Source organism: Lissotriton helveticus, chromosome 9 (genome assembly GCF_964261635.1).
Source record: "Lissotriton helveticus chromosome 9, aLisHel1.1, whole genome shotgun sequence".
Lineage (NCBI taxonomy): Eukaryota > Metazoa > Chordata > Amphibia > Caudata > Salamandridae > Lissotriton > Lissotriton helveticus.
In genome coordinates this window covers 486,031,856-486,052,795 of record NC_136070.1, presented here as the reverse complement: position 1 = coordinate 486,052,795, position 20,940 = coordinate 486,031,856, and the positions used below count along the sequence as shown (strand labels likewise).

At 42.7% G+C, this 20,940-nt stretch overlaps 1 protein-coding gene across 1 annotated transcript in view; it reads left to right on the top strand.

Annotated features, from left to right (window-relative positions):
* The window catches only part of SYNE2 (spectrin repeat containing nuclear envelope protein 2), a 1,843,566-nt gene that overhangs the window by 573,245 nt on the left and 1,249,381 nt on the right, over positions 1-20,940 (top strand). Inside the window, exons 38-39 of the mRNA XM_078660317.1 lie at positions 8,978-9,090; positions 13,291-13,490. Of these exons, the coding sequence (XP_078516443.1) occupies positions 8,978-9,090; positions 13,291-13,490 (313 nt within the window). The remainder of the gene's footprint in view (positions 1-8,977; positions 9,091-13,290; positions 13,491-20,940) is intronic.

Sequence of the window (20,940 nt, the reverse complement as noted above, 5' to 3'; positions counted from 1 at the left end):
TAATGGGTTGGGACATCTTTTCAGCCTTGTTGTCAAAATCCCACTTCAGACACCACTTGTTATATTGCTAGTGGAAGGGCCGGGATCTTTTGAGGTTATTATTTAAAAGTTCCCATAAGGGAAACTATCTTGCCACACTTTCTTGGTAGGCAGGTCACACCTGCAGGTCTTTATTCAGACAAATACAGGTGTCCAAGAAGAAAGAAATATTTAAGTTAACAAAAAAAATCCAGAGAAAGTAGTCCTTTAAAAGTCTCTGGTGTCCTTCACTCTGGGTTTCTCCTCTCTGAGATGGAGATATGATGTTGTCTTTCAAAGGGGTGAGGATGAAGCAAATAAAACAACAACAAAACAACAACAAAAATAATCTCACGTCGCTATATGGGCTCTTTTCCAAGGGTGCTACCTTCACCAGCTTGCGTTGCCACCTGAGTGAGGGAAAACGGGTTGTGGGGTGTTATTTACATATGTGCACCCTCCTTTTCTTTTTCCCCACCCCCTCCCTTCTCTTTAGCCTCCCGCAAGCCTCCCCATCTTCTCAGTTTCTGAAATAGGTTTGCCCAGTACACTTGCCTGGAACCACGGTCCTCCTGGACTGTGGTAATGGGTATCGAGGCGTCCTCTCCTCCTCTTGGACGTCTAGATACTTCAGCGTTAGCGGGCTCTGAAAACTAGCTTCCGCTGTACTCCGCTCTGGTCTGTGGTTTGGGTCTCTCCGTCACTCCGCAGGCTTCCAGTCTCTCCGACACTCCGCAGGCACTTGTCTCTTCGGTTCCTGTGTTAAGCGTGCGTTCCTCCTCCGAGTCCTAGTCTTGCTCCTTTCCCTCATCGGTGTCTGACGTCATCAGTGGGCGTTATTCCAGCGCTAGAGCGCTCACCTCAGTCCCGAGGGAAGCCTTGTTGGGATCCATGATGGAATTCCCGGCCGGCGGGGATCCCGTACTACAGTAGCATAGGAGGAACCAGGTAAAGGCCCCACTTGACGAGGCTGTACAGTTTAAGCAGTGCAGTACGCCCCAAGAATGATACAGTACATTTCAAATTGAGTACATATTTAAAAAAATAGAGAAAACGATTGTCAGGCATACATTGCAATACACAAAGTAAAAATGATTGTCAAGCACTCGAGGGAATTGATTATCACATGACATAGAAGCTATTGCTGCTGAAGTTCTTCCAAAAGTAGCCATTTGACTTGTTTCTTGAATGAAACAGTTGAAGGGTTGGCTCTGATTTCCGTTGGTAGGGCATTCCAGATTCTTGGAGCCAGCCCTGAGAAAGTGCGATTGTAAGTTCTTTTTTGTTGAATTTAGTTGGTTTCAGGAGTAAGGTATTGGAGCTTCTTAAGTTTGGACTGGAACCAGAGAGCTCAAGTTTCTTTGTCAGGTAAACAGTGCTATTGTGGTGTATAGCTTTATGTGTCAGACATGCTATCTTAAGCGGATCCTTACTTCAATGGGAAGCCAGTTAAGTTGAATTAGGTCAGGTGTAATATGATCATGTTTTCTGGAGCCTGTGATTAGGTTGTCAGAAGTGTTCAGAGTAGCTCTTAGCGGAGCTAGCCTTGCTTTAGGAAGCCCTGCTAGGGTTACCAAGCCATATTCTACTTGCGAGATAACAAGGGATTGGACTACTGACTGGATGTCCTCGGGAGTTAGGAAAGGTTTAATTTTCCTGAGAGTGTTTAGCTGATGATTGGCACTCTTAGTAGTGCCACTGATGTGTCCTTCCATGTTTAGATATATGTCCAGGGTTACGCCTAAGAGCGAGCGGAGTCCACCATGTACGGGACGCAGTTGAGTGCAGAGATATTTTTGATCCAATTTTGTATTGGGGTCTCTTGGTTGCGGGGTGTAATCAGGAGAAATTCAATTTTGAGGGAGTTTAGTATCAGATGGTTATGTGTTAGCCATTGTTGAGTTTCTTGGAACGCTCCATTAAGAGTTTTAATGTCATCTGGAGAGGAGATGTTCAAATTCAGGTGAGTATCGTCCGTGTACATATGTATTGAATGTTTGACCCATTCAGAATAGCAGTTAGCGGTTCCATGAAGAGATTGAAGAGGGTAGGCCAGAGTGCAGATCCCTGAGGTACCCCAATCGTGATTAGGGTGCTTGCAGCCAAAATTTGGTTGACATTGATTCTCTGTGTTCGGTTGTGCAGGAAGGAGAAGAACCAGTTGAAGACAGGGCCAGATATCCCCATCCTGTATTGCAGAAGGTTAATCAAGTTATCATGTTTAATAGTGTCAAAAGCAGAGGACAAGTCCAGAAGAATTAGAAGACACAGCGTATCTTGGTCCAGAGCTCTCAAGGCACCGCCCACAATGTGTGATAGGGCTGTTTCTGTACTATGACCTGGTCTAAAATCTGACTGATGTCGGTCTAGCAGCTGAAATTTCTCGATATATTTGCTTAGCTGTGTGCGAACGCATTTCTCAAGCAACTTTGCTGAAGACATGATGCTAGTGATCAACCGGTAGTTATTGGGCTCTGTTAGGTCAGTATTGGGCTTCTAGGGGATAGGTGTGATTTGCCCCATTTTAAGGCAGTTGGGAACCCTCCCCTGTAAGAGAGATGGTTGGATGATCTTGGACCAGAGAGGCAGAATGGCTGGGTAGAGGTCTTTGAGTAGCATAGCGGGGAGTGGATCCCTGAAATGGTTGGATGGTTTAAGAGATGCTAATGAATGTGATACCTCCTCCAAGTCTGGGAGTATGAAGGTGTTCCAGCAGGCATTGTTTTTGGGTATGTACTCTGTGCTGTATAGCAGAGCATTCACTGCTGCAGGTACTGTCAAACCCAGGGGGCTCATTGACAGCAGGTTAGCGGCGGCTCGTTGCAGTTCCTGATCAATACTCCTAGACTTTTCCGAAAAGTGCACTGAGAAGTCTTCTTCACTGGGACCCGTGTTTTTAATTGCATGAGTAGGATTAGCCTGTTGTTTGATGATATCAAACAGTTTTTTAGGGCGGTTTTTAGCGCTCTCAAGCTGAGCTCCAAAATGATCTGATTTAGCAATGCGAATGTGTTTGTTATAAGAGCTTCTCTTCTTCCTTAATTGTTTGAGACTAGAAGTGGAGGGTGCATTTCTTCAATGTCTCTCAGAGAGCCTTTAATTGTGTGTTTCATCATTAAGGGTACCATTGAACCAAGGTTTGGATTGCTTGCAAGGAATCCTTTTGAGTTGCTTCGGGGATGCAGAGTCTAGAATGTTTGTCATTGTGTTGACGTAGTGATCTGTCAACTCTTATTCAATTTAGTGGGCGGTTCTAGAAGATTCTTGCTCAAGTTGGTGAGGTTAGGGATCTTGATGTCGCTCAGGTTAAGAGACAGTTGCTTGTTTTTGAGCGGTTGACCTTGTCTGAGCAATACCTTTTCCTGGATGTGAAAGTAGATTTGGTGATGATCCGACCAATCTCATGGTACTATGTCATCCAGTTGGATGATGTGATCTCTAGCTATAAAAAGGTCGAGGGTAGCACCCTTGGAGTGAGTGGGTCCATTGCAAGCTTGTATATAGTTGAGGTTGGAGAGGAACGACTTAAGAGAGCAAACTAGTGGATCATTAGTGTCATTCCAGTGAAGGTTGGAGTCATCTAGGAAGATATGGTAGGGGTGGAGGGCTGAGCTAGCAGAGATTGATTCCATCAGTTGCTCTACAAAGCGTAGGTTATCCCCAGGAGGATGATAGATCAAGTGAGGCACGCAGACCATCTTGCCCTTTTTCCAGATTTCGGTGACTAGGACCTCACAAGAGGACATCATATCATTATGGGTCTGCTTCAGAACAAGGCTAGAACGATGGATGCAGGCAATGCCCCCCCACAGTTTTAATAGGTCTATCGCATCTGATATTGTCATAGCCAGGCGGTATTAAGATGTCAAGTATAGGGGAGGAGGAGTCATTAAGCCACATTTCCGTAAGAATCAAGAGATCTAATTCTTGTGATGAGATGAGTTCAGAGATACCCGCCGCGTGTTTCACTGCTGATCTGCAGTTGAGCTGCATCGTTTTGATATGATAGTTGGTAGTTGCTGCCATTCAGTGTGACGTGGTGATCAGAAGTAAGTTATCTTTATTCATGGATCTAAAGTTAACACTAGGTTCTCTATCTGGATCAGAAGTGATAGTGGGTACGATCCTATTAGGGTCTTCAAAGTCATCATATGAAAGTGAGAGAGCGAGCAGTGTCTTCCTCAGACATCTGTGGTTATAGTATAAGGGGTCTAGCAAGGAGGTTGGGAAGAGGGCGAGAGGGCCATCCTGGGTTACTAGGATAAGTCTCAGAGGACCTTTCAAATCCACCAATTAAAGTGGATTCTAGGGACTGAGGGAGATTAGACCTAGGGTGTAAAGGTGTGTTCCCTTAGAATCTCTTCGTAATTGCTCTCTCAGGCTCCTAACCCTTAAGACTGCTTTCCTCATTGCCATCACCTCTGTTGCTTAGCGAGCTCAAGGCTCTGTCTTCCAAGCCTCCCTATCTGTCTGTCCATCCAGATAAAGTGATTCTTCGAACCAAAGTTACATTCCCACCTAAAGCGGTCATGCCCTTTCATGTGTGGCAATCCATTACTCTGTCCACGTTTTACCCAAACTGCATCCCTACAAGGAAGAGGAAAGACTCTGCTGCCTGGACCAAAAATGTGCATTGTCTTTCTATCTTGATCGTACCAAAAAAGGTCGGGCAGTACAGTAAAAGATGGGTTGTCCTCTGTATGAAGTTGTGCTGAGCATTGGCAAAAAAGGAACCTCCTGTGGGGTTACGTACTCACTCTACTAGCGCAACAGTGGCAACCAACGCATTAGCATGCAGGAGTCAGAGTCCTAGATATCCGTCAGGTGGCAATGTGGGCATCTCTGCACATGTTTACCAGACCCTATTGCCTGGACAGCCAAATCAAGAGGGACGGATACTTTTCCCACTCAGTCCTCCAGGACTTCCTTATGTGATCTTGGTTCGCATACCCTCCTCTGGGGTTGGTATTGTTGGGGTATCTATTCTAAAGGCAAGAAATCTACAACTAGAAGTTTCTATCAGATGAATAACTTACTTACCTTCGGAAGCGATGTATCTGGTAGAGAAATATTCTAGTTGTAGATTCCTTACCGCCCCACCCATCCTCCTCCTCTGCAAACTGCTTTCTAGGGAAAGGGACTCTCCTAAAGGGCCCTATTTGTGACGCACCAGTGGTCAGTGGCTTTCATGGCTCTGCACTTCTGGCGTGGAAAGTCGTGTTGAGAACTGATGTCAGAGTTCCATGGCAGCATCTATGCAGGTCCTGTGATGTCATTCTAGTGCGCACAATGCCGACGAGGGATGTGGAGCCGACACACAGGGGTATTGCTAAAGAAAAATCTCCAGATCCAAACTGAGGCCTGGAGCAAATTCTTAAGGTAAGGAATATACAACTAGACTATGTCTCTACCAGATAGATCACTACTGAAGATACGTAAAGTATTCATCTGGGGGTAGGGAGGATTAGAGGTTCCTTATTGTGCTGGAAGCCATCAAAACAGTATATGATTCCAGGCATCATCAAGTGCAAGGATAAGACCTAGGCCAATTACTGCCATCCTTTCTTTTGAGGCTTTCCATTTCTTGTGGATGGTGGACAACAAGTCTTCCATGTTAGTAGGCAATAGCACCGGTATGTGTAGTCTTTTTTGAAGGCATGAAGAGATGCTGTCCAAAAAGATCTTGCAGTCTGCTTTTCAATCGAGGGTAACGGATGGTGTTGGTCGATTCTGATTAATGTTGGCAATATATTATGGTCAGCAGTTGATTTGTGGCCCCAACAAATGACATGGGGTGTTCAGGGGTGAGGGAGAATGTGAGTGAGTATATTTGTTAGTATCAAAATTAGGCCTGGGCGAAGCACTTCGCTACGTTCGCGTAGTTTGCGAAGTTTGCACAACTTCGCACTATGCGAACTGCACGTAGCACAGTGCGAACATGCGTAGCATAGTGCAGCGGTCATTTTTTGCTTGCTCGGGGTCCTCAAAGTCAAGTTGGCGACCGCGAGCAAGCAAAATGACAACCTGGCGAGACTTTTTCCTCGTTCGCGATCAGCAACATCAAGTTGCTGATCGCGAGCGTGGAAAATAAACCTCCCTGCGAGATTCTCAACACGGGGAGGTCTGGTTTCTCATTGCGAGTGGTCGCATATGCTCACGACCGCTCGCGATGAGAAACTACCAGTCCGCGTTGAGAAAGCTGGCGCTCGAGTAAAAATCTCCTCGAGCGGCAGAAAACTACAGCTCGCACTGTGCAAGATGCCGTTTTCAATGATTGCACAGTGCCGGATGCTTGTCCGCACTGTGCAATCATTGAAAACGGACAACCTGGCGAGACTTTTTCCTCGTTCGCGATCAGCAACATCAAGTTGCTGATCACGAGCGTGGAAAATAAACCTCCCTGCGAGATTCTCAACACGGGGAGGTCTGGGTTCTCATTGCGAGTGGTCGTATATGCTCACGACCGCTCGTGATGAGAAACTACCAGTCCGCGTTGAGAAAGCTGCCGCTCGAGTAAAAATCTCCTTGAGCGGTATTAAACTACAGCTCGCACTGTGCAAGATGCCGTTTTCAATGATTGCACAGTGCCGGATGCTTGTCCGCACTGTGCAATCATTGAAAACGGCATCTTGCACAGTGTGAACATGCTATTACGCAGTTCGCGTAGTGCTACGCGTCGCTCGCGTAGTGCGAAGGGCACTCCACGTAGCTTTGCGAAGCGCTACTTTGTAAACTACGCCCAGTCCTAATCAAAATTACTACTTTTCCCTAGGCAAGATTGGGAATTGTTTTAACATGCACGGTTTTCTAATGACTATATCTTTGATCTGAAATTAAAATGAGCTCCTGCCTAAACTATCACATTGTGATCATTAATAAACCTCTCTATATGAATAAGTTTAGTAGATGATTCCATGCTTTTTCTCTGCAAACCACTGCACTCCATATCTGTGGTCAAACGGGCAGAACAATTAATAAAACTCCCAGAATGCATATAGCTATTCAATGAATTGCCAGGACTGGATCACGGTGTAGCTGGTGTATCTGTAATTTCTTACTAGACACAACCCGCAATCTTTCCCTAATGTTGTCCAGAATCTGTATTATACATGTAAACTAGAAGGTGGCAAACAACAGGCAGCTCTTTCATATAAGAAGTAACACCCATGGTAGGTGGATAACATCTCACATATCTGGATTGAGCATTTCAGGCTTTGTGTGGTGGTTTCGTGCTGCGGATGGCATGATGTGTGCTATACATGCCCAGATTCAAAGTCAAGTCTGACCTGATCTCTCATAATTAGTCATATCTCCAAATATTTATGTTTCAACCCCTCCCAGTGGTTGTGTAAGTGTAAGACTGAAGGAGCCAGACCTGGAACTTACACACTCCTGTGATGAGAGTTTCTGTTCTTAATGCTCATTCGGGAGCTAAGCACACAAGGAGAGGACAGATCAAGGTAGATAGAGTCCTCTTTCTATATATGGACCCCTAAATCCCACCTGTTACCTTTTCTTTATCTTCTGCATTATACGTTTCCACCTCCTGCACATATAGTAATACCAAAAATGCTGCTTATCATTTTTTTTAAGAAGAATCGTGTCAAATTGCATTTTTGCCCTATTTTTGCTTGGTGTGTACGCTTGCTACTTGCAAATCGTCCATAGGAATCGACCACACGTTCTACGTGAGGCAAATTCTCCCTGGTCTGTTGCAAATCCTTTTTTACGCATCCTTCCTTTTGTTAAGTAGTTAAGTCAACCTACTTATTTCCTGCATAACAAATACCTTAAATAATTTCAGGATTTTAGTATTCTTTGAGGAGAATTGTCTCTTTTTGGCGGGAGATTGAAGTTTAGGTACTGAAACTTGTCAACATGTTTTCTAATGACAGCCAACTACATCACAGAAAACAATGATCCGAATAGTATTTGTGCATGTAAGCGTATTGAATAATTTTATTTCAGTTATTGATTTCATGGTGAATGATTGTCACTCCAATATGCTTTAGGAAAGCTTTGGGATGAGACGGGTTTATAGGGCCACAAAGTAGCAGTAAGCTGCCAGTGTCCACAGGCTTCATTTTGGTTTATTTTTTGCTGTTCAGCCTTCACCCAGCAGGATTTGAGAGCACTGTACATAAGGTGGGTGTGACAGCAGCCGGCAGAAGTTGACCATATGCTGACTAGAGGCATAACAAAGCAAATATTATTATAAGACAACGTTTGTTTGAGAACCACAGAGGATTTCAGTACAATCATAAATAAAAAGGGTTGGTAGTGATGCTTTCGATTGGTTAAAGTGCAGTGTTTGAACTGTGCAGCTGCGCCAGACATGATCTGTTGCATCTCTTGTGTGCTGATGTCTATTCATTTAATTCCAATCACACAAAGGATAGGGCAGGACCGTGTGCCTTGTAGACCAAGTCATGCAGGTTGATAGGTCCCCAATTTGCGGTTATCACACTAGCCAACGATAAGCCTCAGATCAGCTTCCCACAGAACTTTGTGTATGTCTTGTCAGAAATAAACATTTTGTTTCTAGATGATTACATGCTCAAAGCTCTTCTCTTTGGAATTCGCTGCCTGCACTGCTCCAAGCCAAAGACAGAGCTCTAAAATTCAGGACATTTCTGAATACACATCTTCTCTGACAAACTTATGCCTACGATCCAGCAATCAATGTATCTCTTCTTGGTACTCCTGCCCATATAAGCGCTCTGAAGTGTCCTTCATGCTGCCTTAGCACTATACAAACACAATTAATACATTTAATAATAGAAATAGGTGTGTTTTGTATGTTTTCTTTCCTTTTGCAAATGGTGGCATACTTCACAGGAGTTTTCAAAGAGTGGTGAGAGAAATGTGTTTACATTATATGACGTGTTATATGATAAATTAACTGTGTGTTTAACATGGGAACTGCAACAAAAATAACAGTTCTAAGTATTTTTTTTAGATCGTCGGAAGAAATTTGAGGACTGGTTTGGCGCTGCTCGGTTGTCCATGAAGGAGTGTTTTGAGCCAGCATATACAAGGCAATCTGTGGAGGAGAATACAAACAAGCTTAATGTGAGTTATTATTGTGTTTATTCTGTACCATTTCTGAAAGCTAGCATTTGTGTGTTAAAACGTTATACCCGATGCTGGATCGTGTTAATATTTTGTTAGTTCTTAATAGGCGGATCGATTTTGACTATTGACGTAAAAGAAAATGCATTATTTTAATGTGTATATGATGAGTTGTGTCACCACACTGCAGCAGGGCCCACGCATAGCATATCAAACTGTGGAACCCTGCAACTGTACGTCATGGATCTTGTAGTCCACAAAACAAGGAAGATGCCTCTGTTAAGCCCTTTTAAAACAAATGTGATATTTCCTTACAATTATTCCTTGATTAAACCATGCCAAATCAGATATTAACCGGCAATGGCAAATCCGCTTTAACACGTGCAGTTTGAATAGACATGTGGTGGCAACCATGGCTGCTGCACACCTATCTTCTCCAATTTCTCTACTCTGCAACTCTAAACTGCCCCTTATCGACAGGTACTGAATGTACCAATGGATGTTCATTGCCATATTGTACCTAGAATGCTACTAGCAGCTAATTGTCTGGATGTAGATCAGTGGGGCCAGTGGACAAGCAGGTGGTGTTAGTTTGCCTGTTCAACGCATACTGTTCAGCAGTATAAGATTAGAGTTGCTAACTGACTGGCAGTTTTTGTTAAGCAGTACTGTACGGAGACAACTGGCACAGTGGTGGTGGAGTTGCTAAGCCACACATACATGCAATATATTGTGTGACGTGCACTTTCTTCCTTTCACAGCCAAAATATTGAACGGGGTATTCCAAACTCTATCTCCTTTTCCATTGTCAACGTTAGTTATTTTAGGAAATTTCTTATTTAAAAAAAAAAAATTGTTTATATAAAAAAATCCTGGTGCCGCAACTCTGTCATACTAAGGCATTCCCAATTCTCACCCATTATTACTTGAGAAAGCTTACATTGATGTGTGTTCGAGAGAGTCATTGAATACATTTACATGTTTGTTGAAGGATACTTCATGGTATGATTAAGTTGTTGGTATTATACTTCAGTTGTGATATAGTTTTGACTGATGGATGTATGGAGGTGTGTTGGTGAGTATGGGTGTATAAATATGGCTATGTTATGGTGTGTATGTGTATAATGATGGCTGTGCAGACATGTAATGTTGGGTGTGAAGTCTTAAGTCATGTTAGGTGTATTAGCACATGTTGGGGGTTGTGTTACTATATGATGGTAGGTGCATACACATGAGAGTGGGCATATTGGCAAATAATGGTGGGTTTCTTTGCTTATCATATTGGTTGTATGGTCGTGGTGTACGATGGTGGATGTGCGGTTGTATAATATTATAGGGTGTTGGTTGTGTGTGCATGAGTGTCTTGAGTTATGATTTAGGTGTGCTGGAGGTTAAAGGGTGTTTGTTGTAATATGGCGTCTGATGGCGGTTGTGTTGGAATACAAATTTGTTTTGGTGTTTGTTGGTGGTCTGTGGATGAATATAGATGTGTCTGTGGCCTTATAATATCACTTATGTTGAGGTCTGATGTTACTGTATGATGTTAATTGTGTGAACATATGATAGTGGGTGTGCTTGCATACCAAAATATGTATGTGGATTTGTGACAATTTGCTTCCAAATGAGGGCAGATGTGCTGAGTATTATGGTAGATGTGTTGGCATATGATATGGGTTATGTGGAAGTGGAATGATTAGTGTGTTGGTGTTTGACATTGTTTGTGTGGATGTGTGATGGAGTTGGCCCTAGGATGGTGGTTGTGTGGATATATAAAGTGTATTAGTGCGCGTATAATGTTGGTTTTGGATGTACATATGATGGTGAGCGTATTGGTGTATGATGTTAGCTGTGTGAGTGGGTGTGACCCTTGCCTTCATGCAGTTTCTGTGCGCTGTCCTACACCAACAGACCCTATATGATACCCCACAGCTCGTGCTGCACCTTTGTGTCAAGCACATCTCCTCCATCCCCTGTATGTGACCCTGCCTCTTTTCAGCCCTTCATGTGCTCCAGACCACTGCTGCCACTTTATCTTGTTCTGTCCCACCAGCCATTTGTCTGCCCTTACACACCCCTACAGCTCTTCTGTGCGCACCTCCACCCACACTGAAGCCACTCTGTGTGCCATATGCTTCACCTTTGCCACCCTCATGTGTGCCTTCTATCTCCCCACCATCCCCTCTCCTTGTCTCTGCTATCTTACCCCTCTGCTATCTTACTGTTCATCCATAATGCCTTGTCTTATATACCATGGTAGGCGACGCTCACATCTTACACACTGCATACTTTCTAAGCACGCCTTGCCCTTGGTTAAGGCAAGTAGGGACAGTGGGTCATTTTGCCGCTCACCCATGGGCAAGGCGAATTTAGAGTCAATACCCTTTGACTGTGGGCAAGGCTAGGAGGGTTGTTATTAAAACCATTATGATCTTTGCCAAAAGAAGGGTGGTATGGAGACATTTCCCTCTTTGCCCTTGAGTGAGGTGAGGTTGAGTTCTTGTAAATCCCCGCCTTGCACTTGTGCGAGTGAGGTAAGGGACTGTTCACTCTCTTGCTCTCGTGGAATGCAGATACTTTTTCTCCATCCTTGCCCTTGAGCAAGGTGAGGAGAGGAGGGTGTAATTTCTACCCTTTACCTAGGGGCTAGATAAGAAGGGGTAAGTGTAGAGCACCCTCATCTGCATTTTGGGCAGATCTCATCCTCTGGCCTTAAGGAAGCCAGTTTAGAGAAAAATTAATTAACCCCACCATTGGGCAAGGTGGGGAAGGCCTGTACGTAGCTCTCTACATCCTGACAAGGCGAGGGACGACATAAAGAGAAAGATGTTTTTCTTTTTAATATTGCCTCAGCTTGGTAAACAGGCATATGGAGACATTCATGAGTTGGTAAGCTCACCTGTTTAGGTGCTTCAGAATACAGTAGTATAAATACCCATACGGAAATTAAGAGGAATATTTCACAAAAGCCTGTGAAATATACATATAGTCATCTTAATGGCAAACCTCAAACTACACTGCAGACCTTTTCAATTTTCAGGGCGGGTAGGCTTATGCAGCAACGGAGGATCACATTATACCACAGGGTTCTCTAATTGATGCCGCATTAAGAGATCATTTATGCAGCAATACGTAACTCAGTGTCTGGTAGTATTGGCAAATATTGTGGCAGGTGTGAAAAATAAATTATTATGTGGTAAAACCATTGTCATAGAATCAAATAATTCCACCGGCCCTGCTCAGGGGCCATTGCTTTACCAACAATCTTCATGAAAAGTAGACTCAGCCTAAACATTCCAATTTAAAGTAAGCGCCAATATATAAAATAAGAGGTCTCTCTCTCTCTCTCAATCAGGAGGAAAGGTTACCACTTTTTCCTAACTGTTGTGTTGCTTGAACATTTATTTTTCATTGCTGTTGATTATCACATAGTTTATTTCACTTAAGTAGTATGTTGTAAATCGATTAGGATCCAGCACATTAGGATTACCTGTGAATGCATATTGCTATGATGAGAATGTTTATGTAGCAAAAGGCAATATAATGTTAATATAGATTAGAATCACTAAGCTCACTGCAGTCAAGCAAATAATGGATGAGTGTAATATAATTAATCAACATGAGTGCCTCATTAGGGAGTGACTGATGTTGTTCATGCCCATTATGGGAGAAATAATATCAGTATTTAGTTTAGTGGTCAGTCAGCAATTGTGTGTGTCCATAAGGACCAGAAGTGCAAACTTTTTATATGAATGTGGTATGTAATATATGGAATGTGCTACATTTCTATACAATTTATTTTATTCAAGTCTTTCAAAAACGGACTCTTTCTGAAGAAGAGATGAAGCGCATATATGACTCAGTTATTGAATTATGCACATGCCTGGGTTGAAAAACTGAAAGCACTGATTATTCAATTGAAAGAAAGCCATTAACCGCCAGGCTCACTCCCTGCATGGCTTTTGCTCTGCCCAGAAAACAATCTGACCGTTTGAAGACAAACATAAATCAGCCAAGATATACATTTCACTACATTTTCCTCTGACACATGTTTGTTTTATAACAAAAATTGTGAACTCTATTTAAGCAGTTGCACGTTGCAGATTCAGTTCATCTCTGTCTATGTTTGTACCTAATCTTTTCCATAACCTCCCAGCATACAACAGTCAACCAAATTGATCCCTTGTTTGTGGTACTACTTAGGCTTTTCTGTTGTCTGAAGAAAGGGACAACATGCAGCAAATAAAAACATTACTGAGCAAAGTGGAGAATCATCTTCCAGAAGAAAGTGTTGGCCAATTGAACAACTGGATAAAGGACAAAGAAGCGGAATTAAAGACCGTGACCTCAGAATGCCAAACACAACAGAAGGAGCTCAGGGATCGTCTCCAATTGTTCTCAAGGTAGGTTAAAAAATCCATTTAGTGTTAGGATTATCCTGTTGGTGGTCAGTGCAATGTCTTTTTTTCTGAAAAAGTGAAAACATTTGGTGAACAACCATCGAAAACCAACAACAGCCTTCCCCTACCCTTTTTATACATTGAAAGGGACCGCCATGTCGGTGGCTCCTTCTAATATACAGAGAGGATCTTTGGCCAGCGGTGATCTCTCAATTTGGCAAATGGTAATCCTGCAGACTGGCGAAGATAATGTCTTCCGCCACCCTGACAGACTGTACATGTTTCAGCCAGGCCTTTTTGATTAAAACTGGCTTTCCTCAGGACCAAAGTGTGTAGGTGCAAATTACTTAATTTTAAGTGATTGTGTAATTTTGAGAAATGTGTAGACTCCTGCAGAGGCCGCAGAGATGACTAGAGGTTCAACGCAGACACTGACTGAAAGTTTCGGTCTATTCCTCTGCCGGACTACTCCATGGGGCAATTTTGGCAACAAGCCAACTAATGCTCTAAGAGGGAATCCCACTCACACATGTAAAGCACCTTAGCGAGTGCTACACATTTCTCATAATTACACAATCACTTAAAATTAAGTAATTTGTACCTACACACTTTGGTTCTGAGGAAAGCTAGTTTTAATCATAAAGGCCTGGCTGAAACATGTAGATCACACCTGGATGTAGGAGACCCTAATTAACACTCCTCTAACATCCAACAGCCTTCTTTAATGCTAACAGTGACCCAGTTATTAAAATATAATTTACCCTCGGGTACTGGGATCCCTGTATAGCTTTTAAACTTTCACCTTCACGTTACTACACTGCACACTCAGAAACATACCTGCTCAGCTGTATTCAGGCATCGAAGCACACCCGGGACACACTCGGTGTCACTGGTGAAGCATGCCACCAACCAGGTTGGTGGGTGAGGGCTTCATGAACAAACAAAAGGGTTTGTACCCTGTCTTACAGTCTTGAGTCTATGTAAATTCACAAATAGGCTAGTCCTTTTTGATCTCACATATAAAACCCCGGGGATACGGACTAGCTACGTAGTTCTCTATCTCTCCTTTGATAGTGATATGTACTCTATCTGTCACAGTTACAATCAGACTTTAACCCATTGACTGCGGCGCGAATTCCGCCGCGGTGCGGGCACTTTAATCAGTGGCCGGAGTTTGGACGGCCCCCGGCCGTCCTTCGCACATGCCCACCATCACGTGGGACAGCCGAGGGCCGTCCTTAGCATGAAACGGGTTAAAAGAGAATTCAAACATTTTTCTTGGCCATTAAATGAGCACTTCAGCATTTGTAGCCTAACATGCAACTACAGTTAAATGGCAATAGTTGTGGACAATGAGTGCTATTTGTCAACTCCAGAGTAGTTTGTTGCTGCCTGTTTATAAGTCTGGTGTTGATAAGAATAGAGACACTCCTCCTGTACAGTCCCATTCCTTACTTTTAGCAGATCTATAGTCCTGCTCACAAGAGAGGCATGAGACTCACAGGTAATGATGAATGTTGCACTGCCTCATTCAAGGTCATTGGGCCATATGTATCATACTTCCGTTTAGCGAATTCCAAATAGCGAATTTTAAAGAATCGCTATTTGGAATTCGCAAAACGGTATGTATGTACAAAATCGCTTTTCAATAGCGATTCCTTAGCATTCCTAATTTGCGATTAGCAAATTGCTAATCGCAAATTACCCATTCATTTCCGTGGGCCAGGAGGCCCATAGGAATGAAAGTGCAATTTGCGATTAGCAATTTGCTAATCGCAAATTAGAAATTTTTTCAAGGGTGCAGGGGTGTCTCAAGAACACCCTGCAGCACCCCTGAAAAAGACATTTGGGGGCATATGGCGCACATACATGCCCTAAGGGCATGTATGGGCGTCATATGGCACCTTTGGTTTTTTGTAAAAAAGCTTTTTGAAAAGAATTCGCAACTTACCACCAACTAGAAGTTGGTGGTAATGTGCGAATCCTTAATGGCAATTTTTGAATATTTTTTGTTTGATACATTGCATTTAAGGAATCGCAAAATTTGCGATTCCTTAAGTGCAATCGCAAAATAAGGAATAGCAAATTTTGCAATTCCTTATTTTGCATCAAACATGTTTGATACATACCATTTATCTAATTAGCATTCGCAAAGGCCAAAATTCTCAGAATTTCGGCCTTTGCGAATGCTAATTAGCTTGATACATATGGCCCATTGTCCCTTTATTGACACATCATCTTTCTAATGCAAGAATGCCCTTCTCCGGACCTTGAATAGGGAGAAGGAATTTGATTAGGTCAACTTGCAATGCCTCTCAAAAGTACTGGAGGTGTCCAGCATTGGGGTGACTTTTGGAAGCGGCTCCAATGTGATTATAGAGAGGAGGGGGATCATATCCATATTATGCACGCAAATGATCCAGTGACCTTCTTTCCAGCCTTGATGAAGAAACTGGAGAAATACAGAGAGTTTTTTTTTATTTAAGACTAATATTGCCAAATCCTAGATCCAGCACATCTCTGTGCTGTGTGATCAGGTGATGCAGATCAACGCTCAATTCCCTTTTCAGGAGGCTGACAAATCATTTACATTCCTAGTGATACAAATGGCTCAAACCACTCATCAGACAGTGATAGAGAATTACTACCAGCTATTGCATGCAGAAAAACGGGCTTACAATGTTGGCATATAGGGAGCCTCCACTGGTGCTGACTGGTGGTGGTCAAAAGACGGTTCTTTTAGAATACTTTATGTCTTCCTGATGATTTTGCTGATTTCACATTCATCTATTATAAGATGGATTAATCTATATGGGCGCAGGTGTCTTCATGAATGGCTAGAATGAAGCAGAACAGGATTTTTGCTTTATGGATCAGATAGTCACAGGCACAGGAATCCTCAAAAGTACAGTGGTTCGAAAGAAAACATAGGGCCTGAGGATTATAATGATCTCCAGTGATGAGAATGATACTAGCAGTGTGAAGAGCAGTGGCAGTGTGAACCAGCGTAGTACGTTTCCATCCCCATTCACCCGTACAGTGCATAACCCAAATTCCACCTATTTTTATTGAAAATATTGTAAAGTTTTTTAACACATTTGTTGTCAGATTATGCCTGGGTAGATAATCCTACCATATGACAAGCATTACATACAAGTCTCAAGTCATTACATGCCTGGAATAGCTTTCATATACTGTGGCACAACTTCATATACATAGCCATCATATTCTGAGGTACAACCTCATACACTTAGCCACTGACACCACAAACTTTAGATGTACCCTCCAAAACCATTAATTCCACAACACGTAGACATGCAAAAATATAACTCACTACCCTTTAGACCTTCCCTCCCTTTCTCGCCACTGGAATTTCATGCCTCAACCTAATGTGGCATTGTTCGGCTGTCAGTCAAGAACAGCATGGGTCTATCTGGGGTTGCTCTTGGGAAGCTGACATGAAACGATTATTGTTGTCCATATCGGCAGCTATACCTACTCCAAGGGAAAACACACAGTTATAGGTGACAGAGTTGGGAGCTAGGTTTGTCAGGGATTGGGGTAGATGCCCCTATCTCCACTTTTGGTCTATGTCATCAGAACCACAAAATGCACTTTCTCTAGTACAGGCACAACCCCACCTGTGAAATATGTGCTTCCTGACATTTCTTAACACTCCTCGCATGCGTTTAAAAATATCCTACTTAGGGCCAGATGAAGGTAAATATCATTTACCGATTCTAAAATACCGAATTTTACCGATTCAGTATTTTAGAATCGGTAAATGATATGTAGCTAATGATTCGGTCAATTTTACTGAATCGGTAAAATTCGGTAAATAGATTTGGTATTCCCCATTCATTCCTATGGGCCTGGAGGCCCATAGGAATGAATGGGAATTACCGATTCGATAAATACCAAATCGGTAATAGGGGAAGACTTAAAAGGGTGGCAGGGTGTCACATTGACACCCTGTTGCACCCCTGAATAGTGCATGGGTGCACATGTGGCACACATACATGCACTAAGGGCATGTATTTCTGCCACATGGCACTTTTGGAAAAGCACAAATTTGCTTTTTCAAAGGTTTTCGATATTTACCACCAACTTTTAGTCTGTGGTAAATACCGAATCCTTAACTCAGAAATGCACTCACTTGAGTGCTCCCTACATTAAGGATTTGGTAATTTACCGATTCGGTAAATTACCGAATCCTTAAATTTGGTTCCTACATCTCAAATGCCCAATACCGGTCGGTAACTGCCGAAATTCGGTCATTTCGGCCGTTACCGACCGGTATTAGGCTTCCTAGATCTGGCCCCTGGAGTTCAGTAGTAAGTGCTTCTGAGCTGTGAGGATCCGGTCATCCAGCCTACTTCACATAATTCAAGCAGTAAAACTGAAAAGGCTTCATCAGTCCCTTGTGAATTTGGAGATTATGGGATTAGAACACCAGCAACCCTGATGAATCATCCTTCATTGATCTGTCATTAGGTAAGAAGCAGGTCAAGTGAACCTTTCTACAAAACCAGAGAGGGGAGTACTGGGCTAAAGCCTGGTATGTATTGCCTGTATGTGCTACTCTTCCCAGAAATGTCCTCTTTTTAGCAAGAAATTAAACAAAATTAATTGCAATGATAATTGCAAGATTTAGTAATACTTAAAACTGATTTGCAACAAAGATGAACAATTTAAAATGTATGATGATTTCCAAAGGGCAGCATTTTTGAGTGGCAGACTGTGCAAAATGTTAGACCAGACTGAGATGAAAGGTCTTAAAATATGTGTAAATGGGAGCAGAGTAATGGAACCAATAGCTATTTGCTATAGTCAACATCATTGAATCGTCTTACATTGTGTAATGAATCTTTGAAGAACTTTATTAGGCACTCAGCTGGTTGGCCTACGGTCACCTGACCTGAATGCAAGGTGCGCTGTATGCTTTTAGATATATTTTGTGTTCTTGGTTATCTTTCTGTTGTCTTTTTGCTTTCAGTGTCTAAAAGTGCTCTGAAATAACCTTAAACCAGCTCATCGCAGCTATACTGAACATAAGCACACGAAAAACCTCTTTAAAAGTTTTCATTGGGTATGGGTTTCGTTGCAATGGAGAAGAAATCACAAATTGGTCCATTATTAATTGAAAGTATATTGAATCATATTTTGCTAGAAAATAGTCATGCAATAATACTTGAATGTCTGACGCACCTTTCATTTGGTCATGTAGGCTATAGGTGATCAAAAAGGTGTTCATTTGGCTGTTGACAAACGTAGTGGTGCTCAGGCTAAGGCCATTTTATGTCACTAAATCTGTAAAAAGGTTTTCAGGTGCTCCTTGTCCTTGTAACTGAAACTGAAGGCTAGTGATATGGAGAATGTTTCAAGATTTAGTAAATCATCAAGGAGATCCACCTAAATTCATTTCTGACCTCATTTCGATAGTGTTTCTTATAGATGTCAAGATCCCTTTTTAAATGATAAACAATTCAATACTTCTCTTTATTTTTTGATACCATTATAATGTCTCATTTCATTCCAGTGCTGGCAAAATATTTTCTATGGAGACCATAATGTCCTTCCTCCTATAATATTGTATTTGTGTTGATATTGCGCTTTACTTATCACTTTCAAGGCCAAAGGATGACATGGAAGAACATTGCATCTAATGTCACAGTATATAAGCATGTGGTGTGGCAGAGAGTGTCAGAATAAATGCTGCCATGCAGTGTTCCTCTCATCAATCATATTCACATCCTCCCCTCTGGTTTTAACGTTTAATATACCGATAACATCTATTTTACTTGCACACATATTAGGGTCCAGTGATATGTAATTGTACTTTCTTTTTTAAAGCGTGCTAATAGCACTTGATGAAGTAGCACTATAGAACAAAACTGCAAATAAATCAATAAACTGAATTACTATATGTAGCATCTTTAGGGTGGACAGTGTCAAATGTAACACTTGGCGTTGATGTGCCTTCATTTGTCCCCAGCAGTATATATAGAGTCATCACAAATGCATAGTATATATGGAGTCATCACAAATGCATCGAACTATTAGTATTATATGGGGTACTATTTTCTATGACTGACAGTGAAACTACGTCACTGTCCAGAGGGCCTCCGATTGTTCTTCTAGGTAACAGATAACATTTGTCCATCGCTTAATATGAGATAGAGTTGCTGTGATTAATGAAATGAACACTGCCATTTATTTTTGTATAATCTTATAAAGATTACATAACTATCTCCTTACAAAAGTGTTGCTCTGTTTAAAATCATATATCCAAACTAACTCACTTTCTACCCTTCATAGAGCTAGGTTAATTTAGCATTCGAGCTCCAGTTGCAAGATAGTTCGTGGCATATGAATTCGAGTGTATTTAGGTCCTTTTCAATGTTTGAGTAGGGAATTATTAATGAATGGTAAACATTTCGGCAGTCTATATTTTTAGATCTATGTATCTGTGGTCTGTATTTTTCACTCTGCTTTATGTACTAACCAAAACCCAACAACTAATATTCCTCACCCCAGCATTGCACATAGCCACACTACCTTTTATTTGTTAGCTAATTGTATTGTAGGAAAACTGAGGCCATCCCTTTTGAGGTCTCGGCTAGCGTAGGCTGCGCACATGCGCAGTCTCGCTGGGGAGATTTTATGTTTCTCAGTAGCGAGGGTTAACCCCGCCCCTCTTCTCTATTGGCTGGCCCCCTAAATGCTGGCTAGCCATTGGAGGAGAGGTCCCAGTGACGATTTAAGCCCCGTCTTTTTCGGATTGGGGGCGTGTTTTTTCAGTTATTTCTCTCAGAGACGTCCTCAGTCCAAAACACGCCCCCCAGTCTGAAAAGGACGGGGCTTACAGACTTCTGCTGCTGTGGGTCGCGTTCGGTCCTCTCCTGGTGCGCTGTCAACACTACACGCTGCTGTGTGCGCATTGAGTAGTTCAGTTCACTTGGTGCCAATAATCAGCTCTTTGTGGGGGCATGTCCAAGACCAGTTCGCACTCTGCGCACCCAGAAGCTTTCACAACAGCGGCATTCGGAGGCACAGAGCAGAGAAAAAAATCGCAACTGGATAAAGGGCCTACGAGAAGGCAGGGAGTCACAGAGCCCTACCCGTGCCCAGGGAACCACTCACAGCAGCGGTGGCGCAATATAGGGCGGGACGCAGAGCGGAAGAGACCATAGGACCGGAGGTCAGTAGCCGCGGGAGGAAAACAGGAGGTGACGCGTTAGTGACGAACCTACCGTCCGGCCGGCTCTCCGGTGGCGGAGCCCGCCACAGACGATTCTGCGTGGCTAAGCTAGAGTCCAGTCAGACTAAGCCTGTTGTGGTGACAAGCCTAGTTACCTGCACTGTTCACATTTGCACGAGGGGAAGGTGTCTCTCAGATGGTCTCACATACGGGTGCTGGCTGTTTCACACCGGTAGGCTCAGTGGGCCCGGG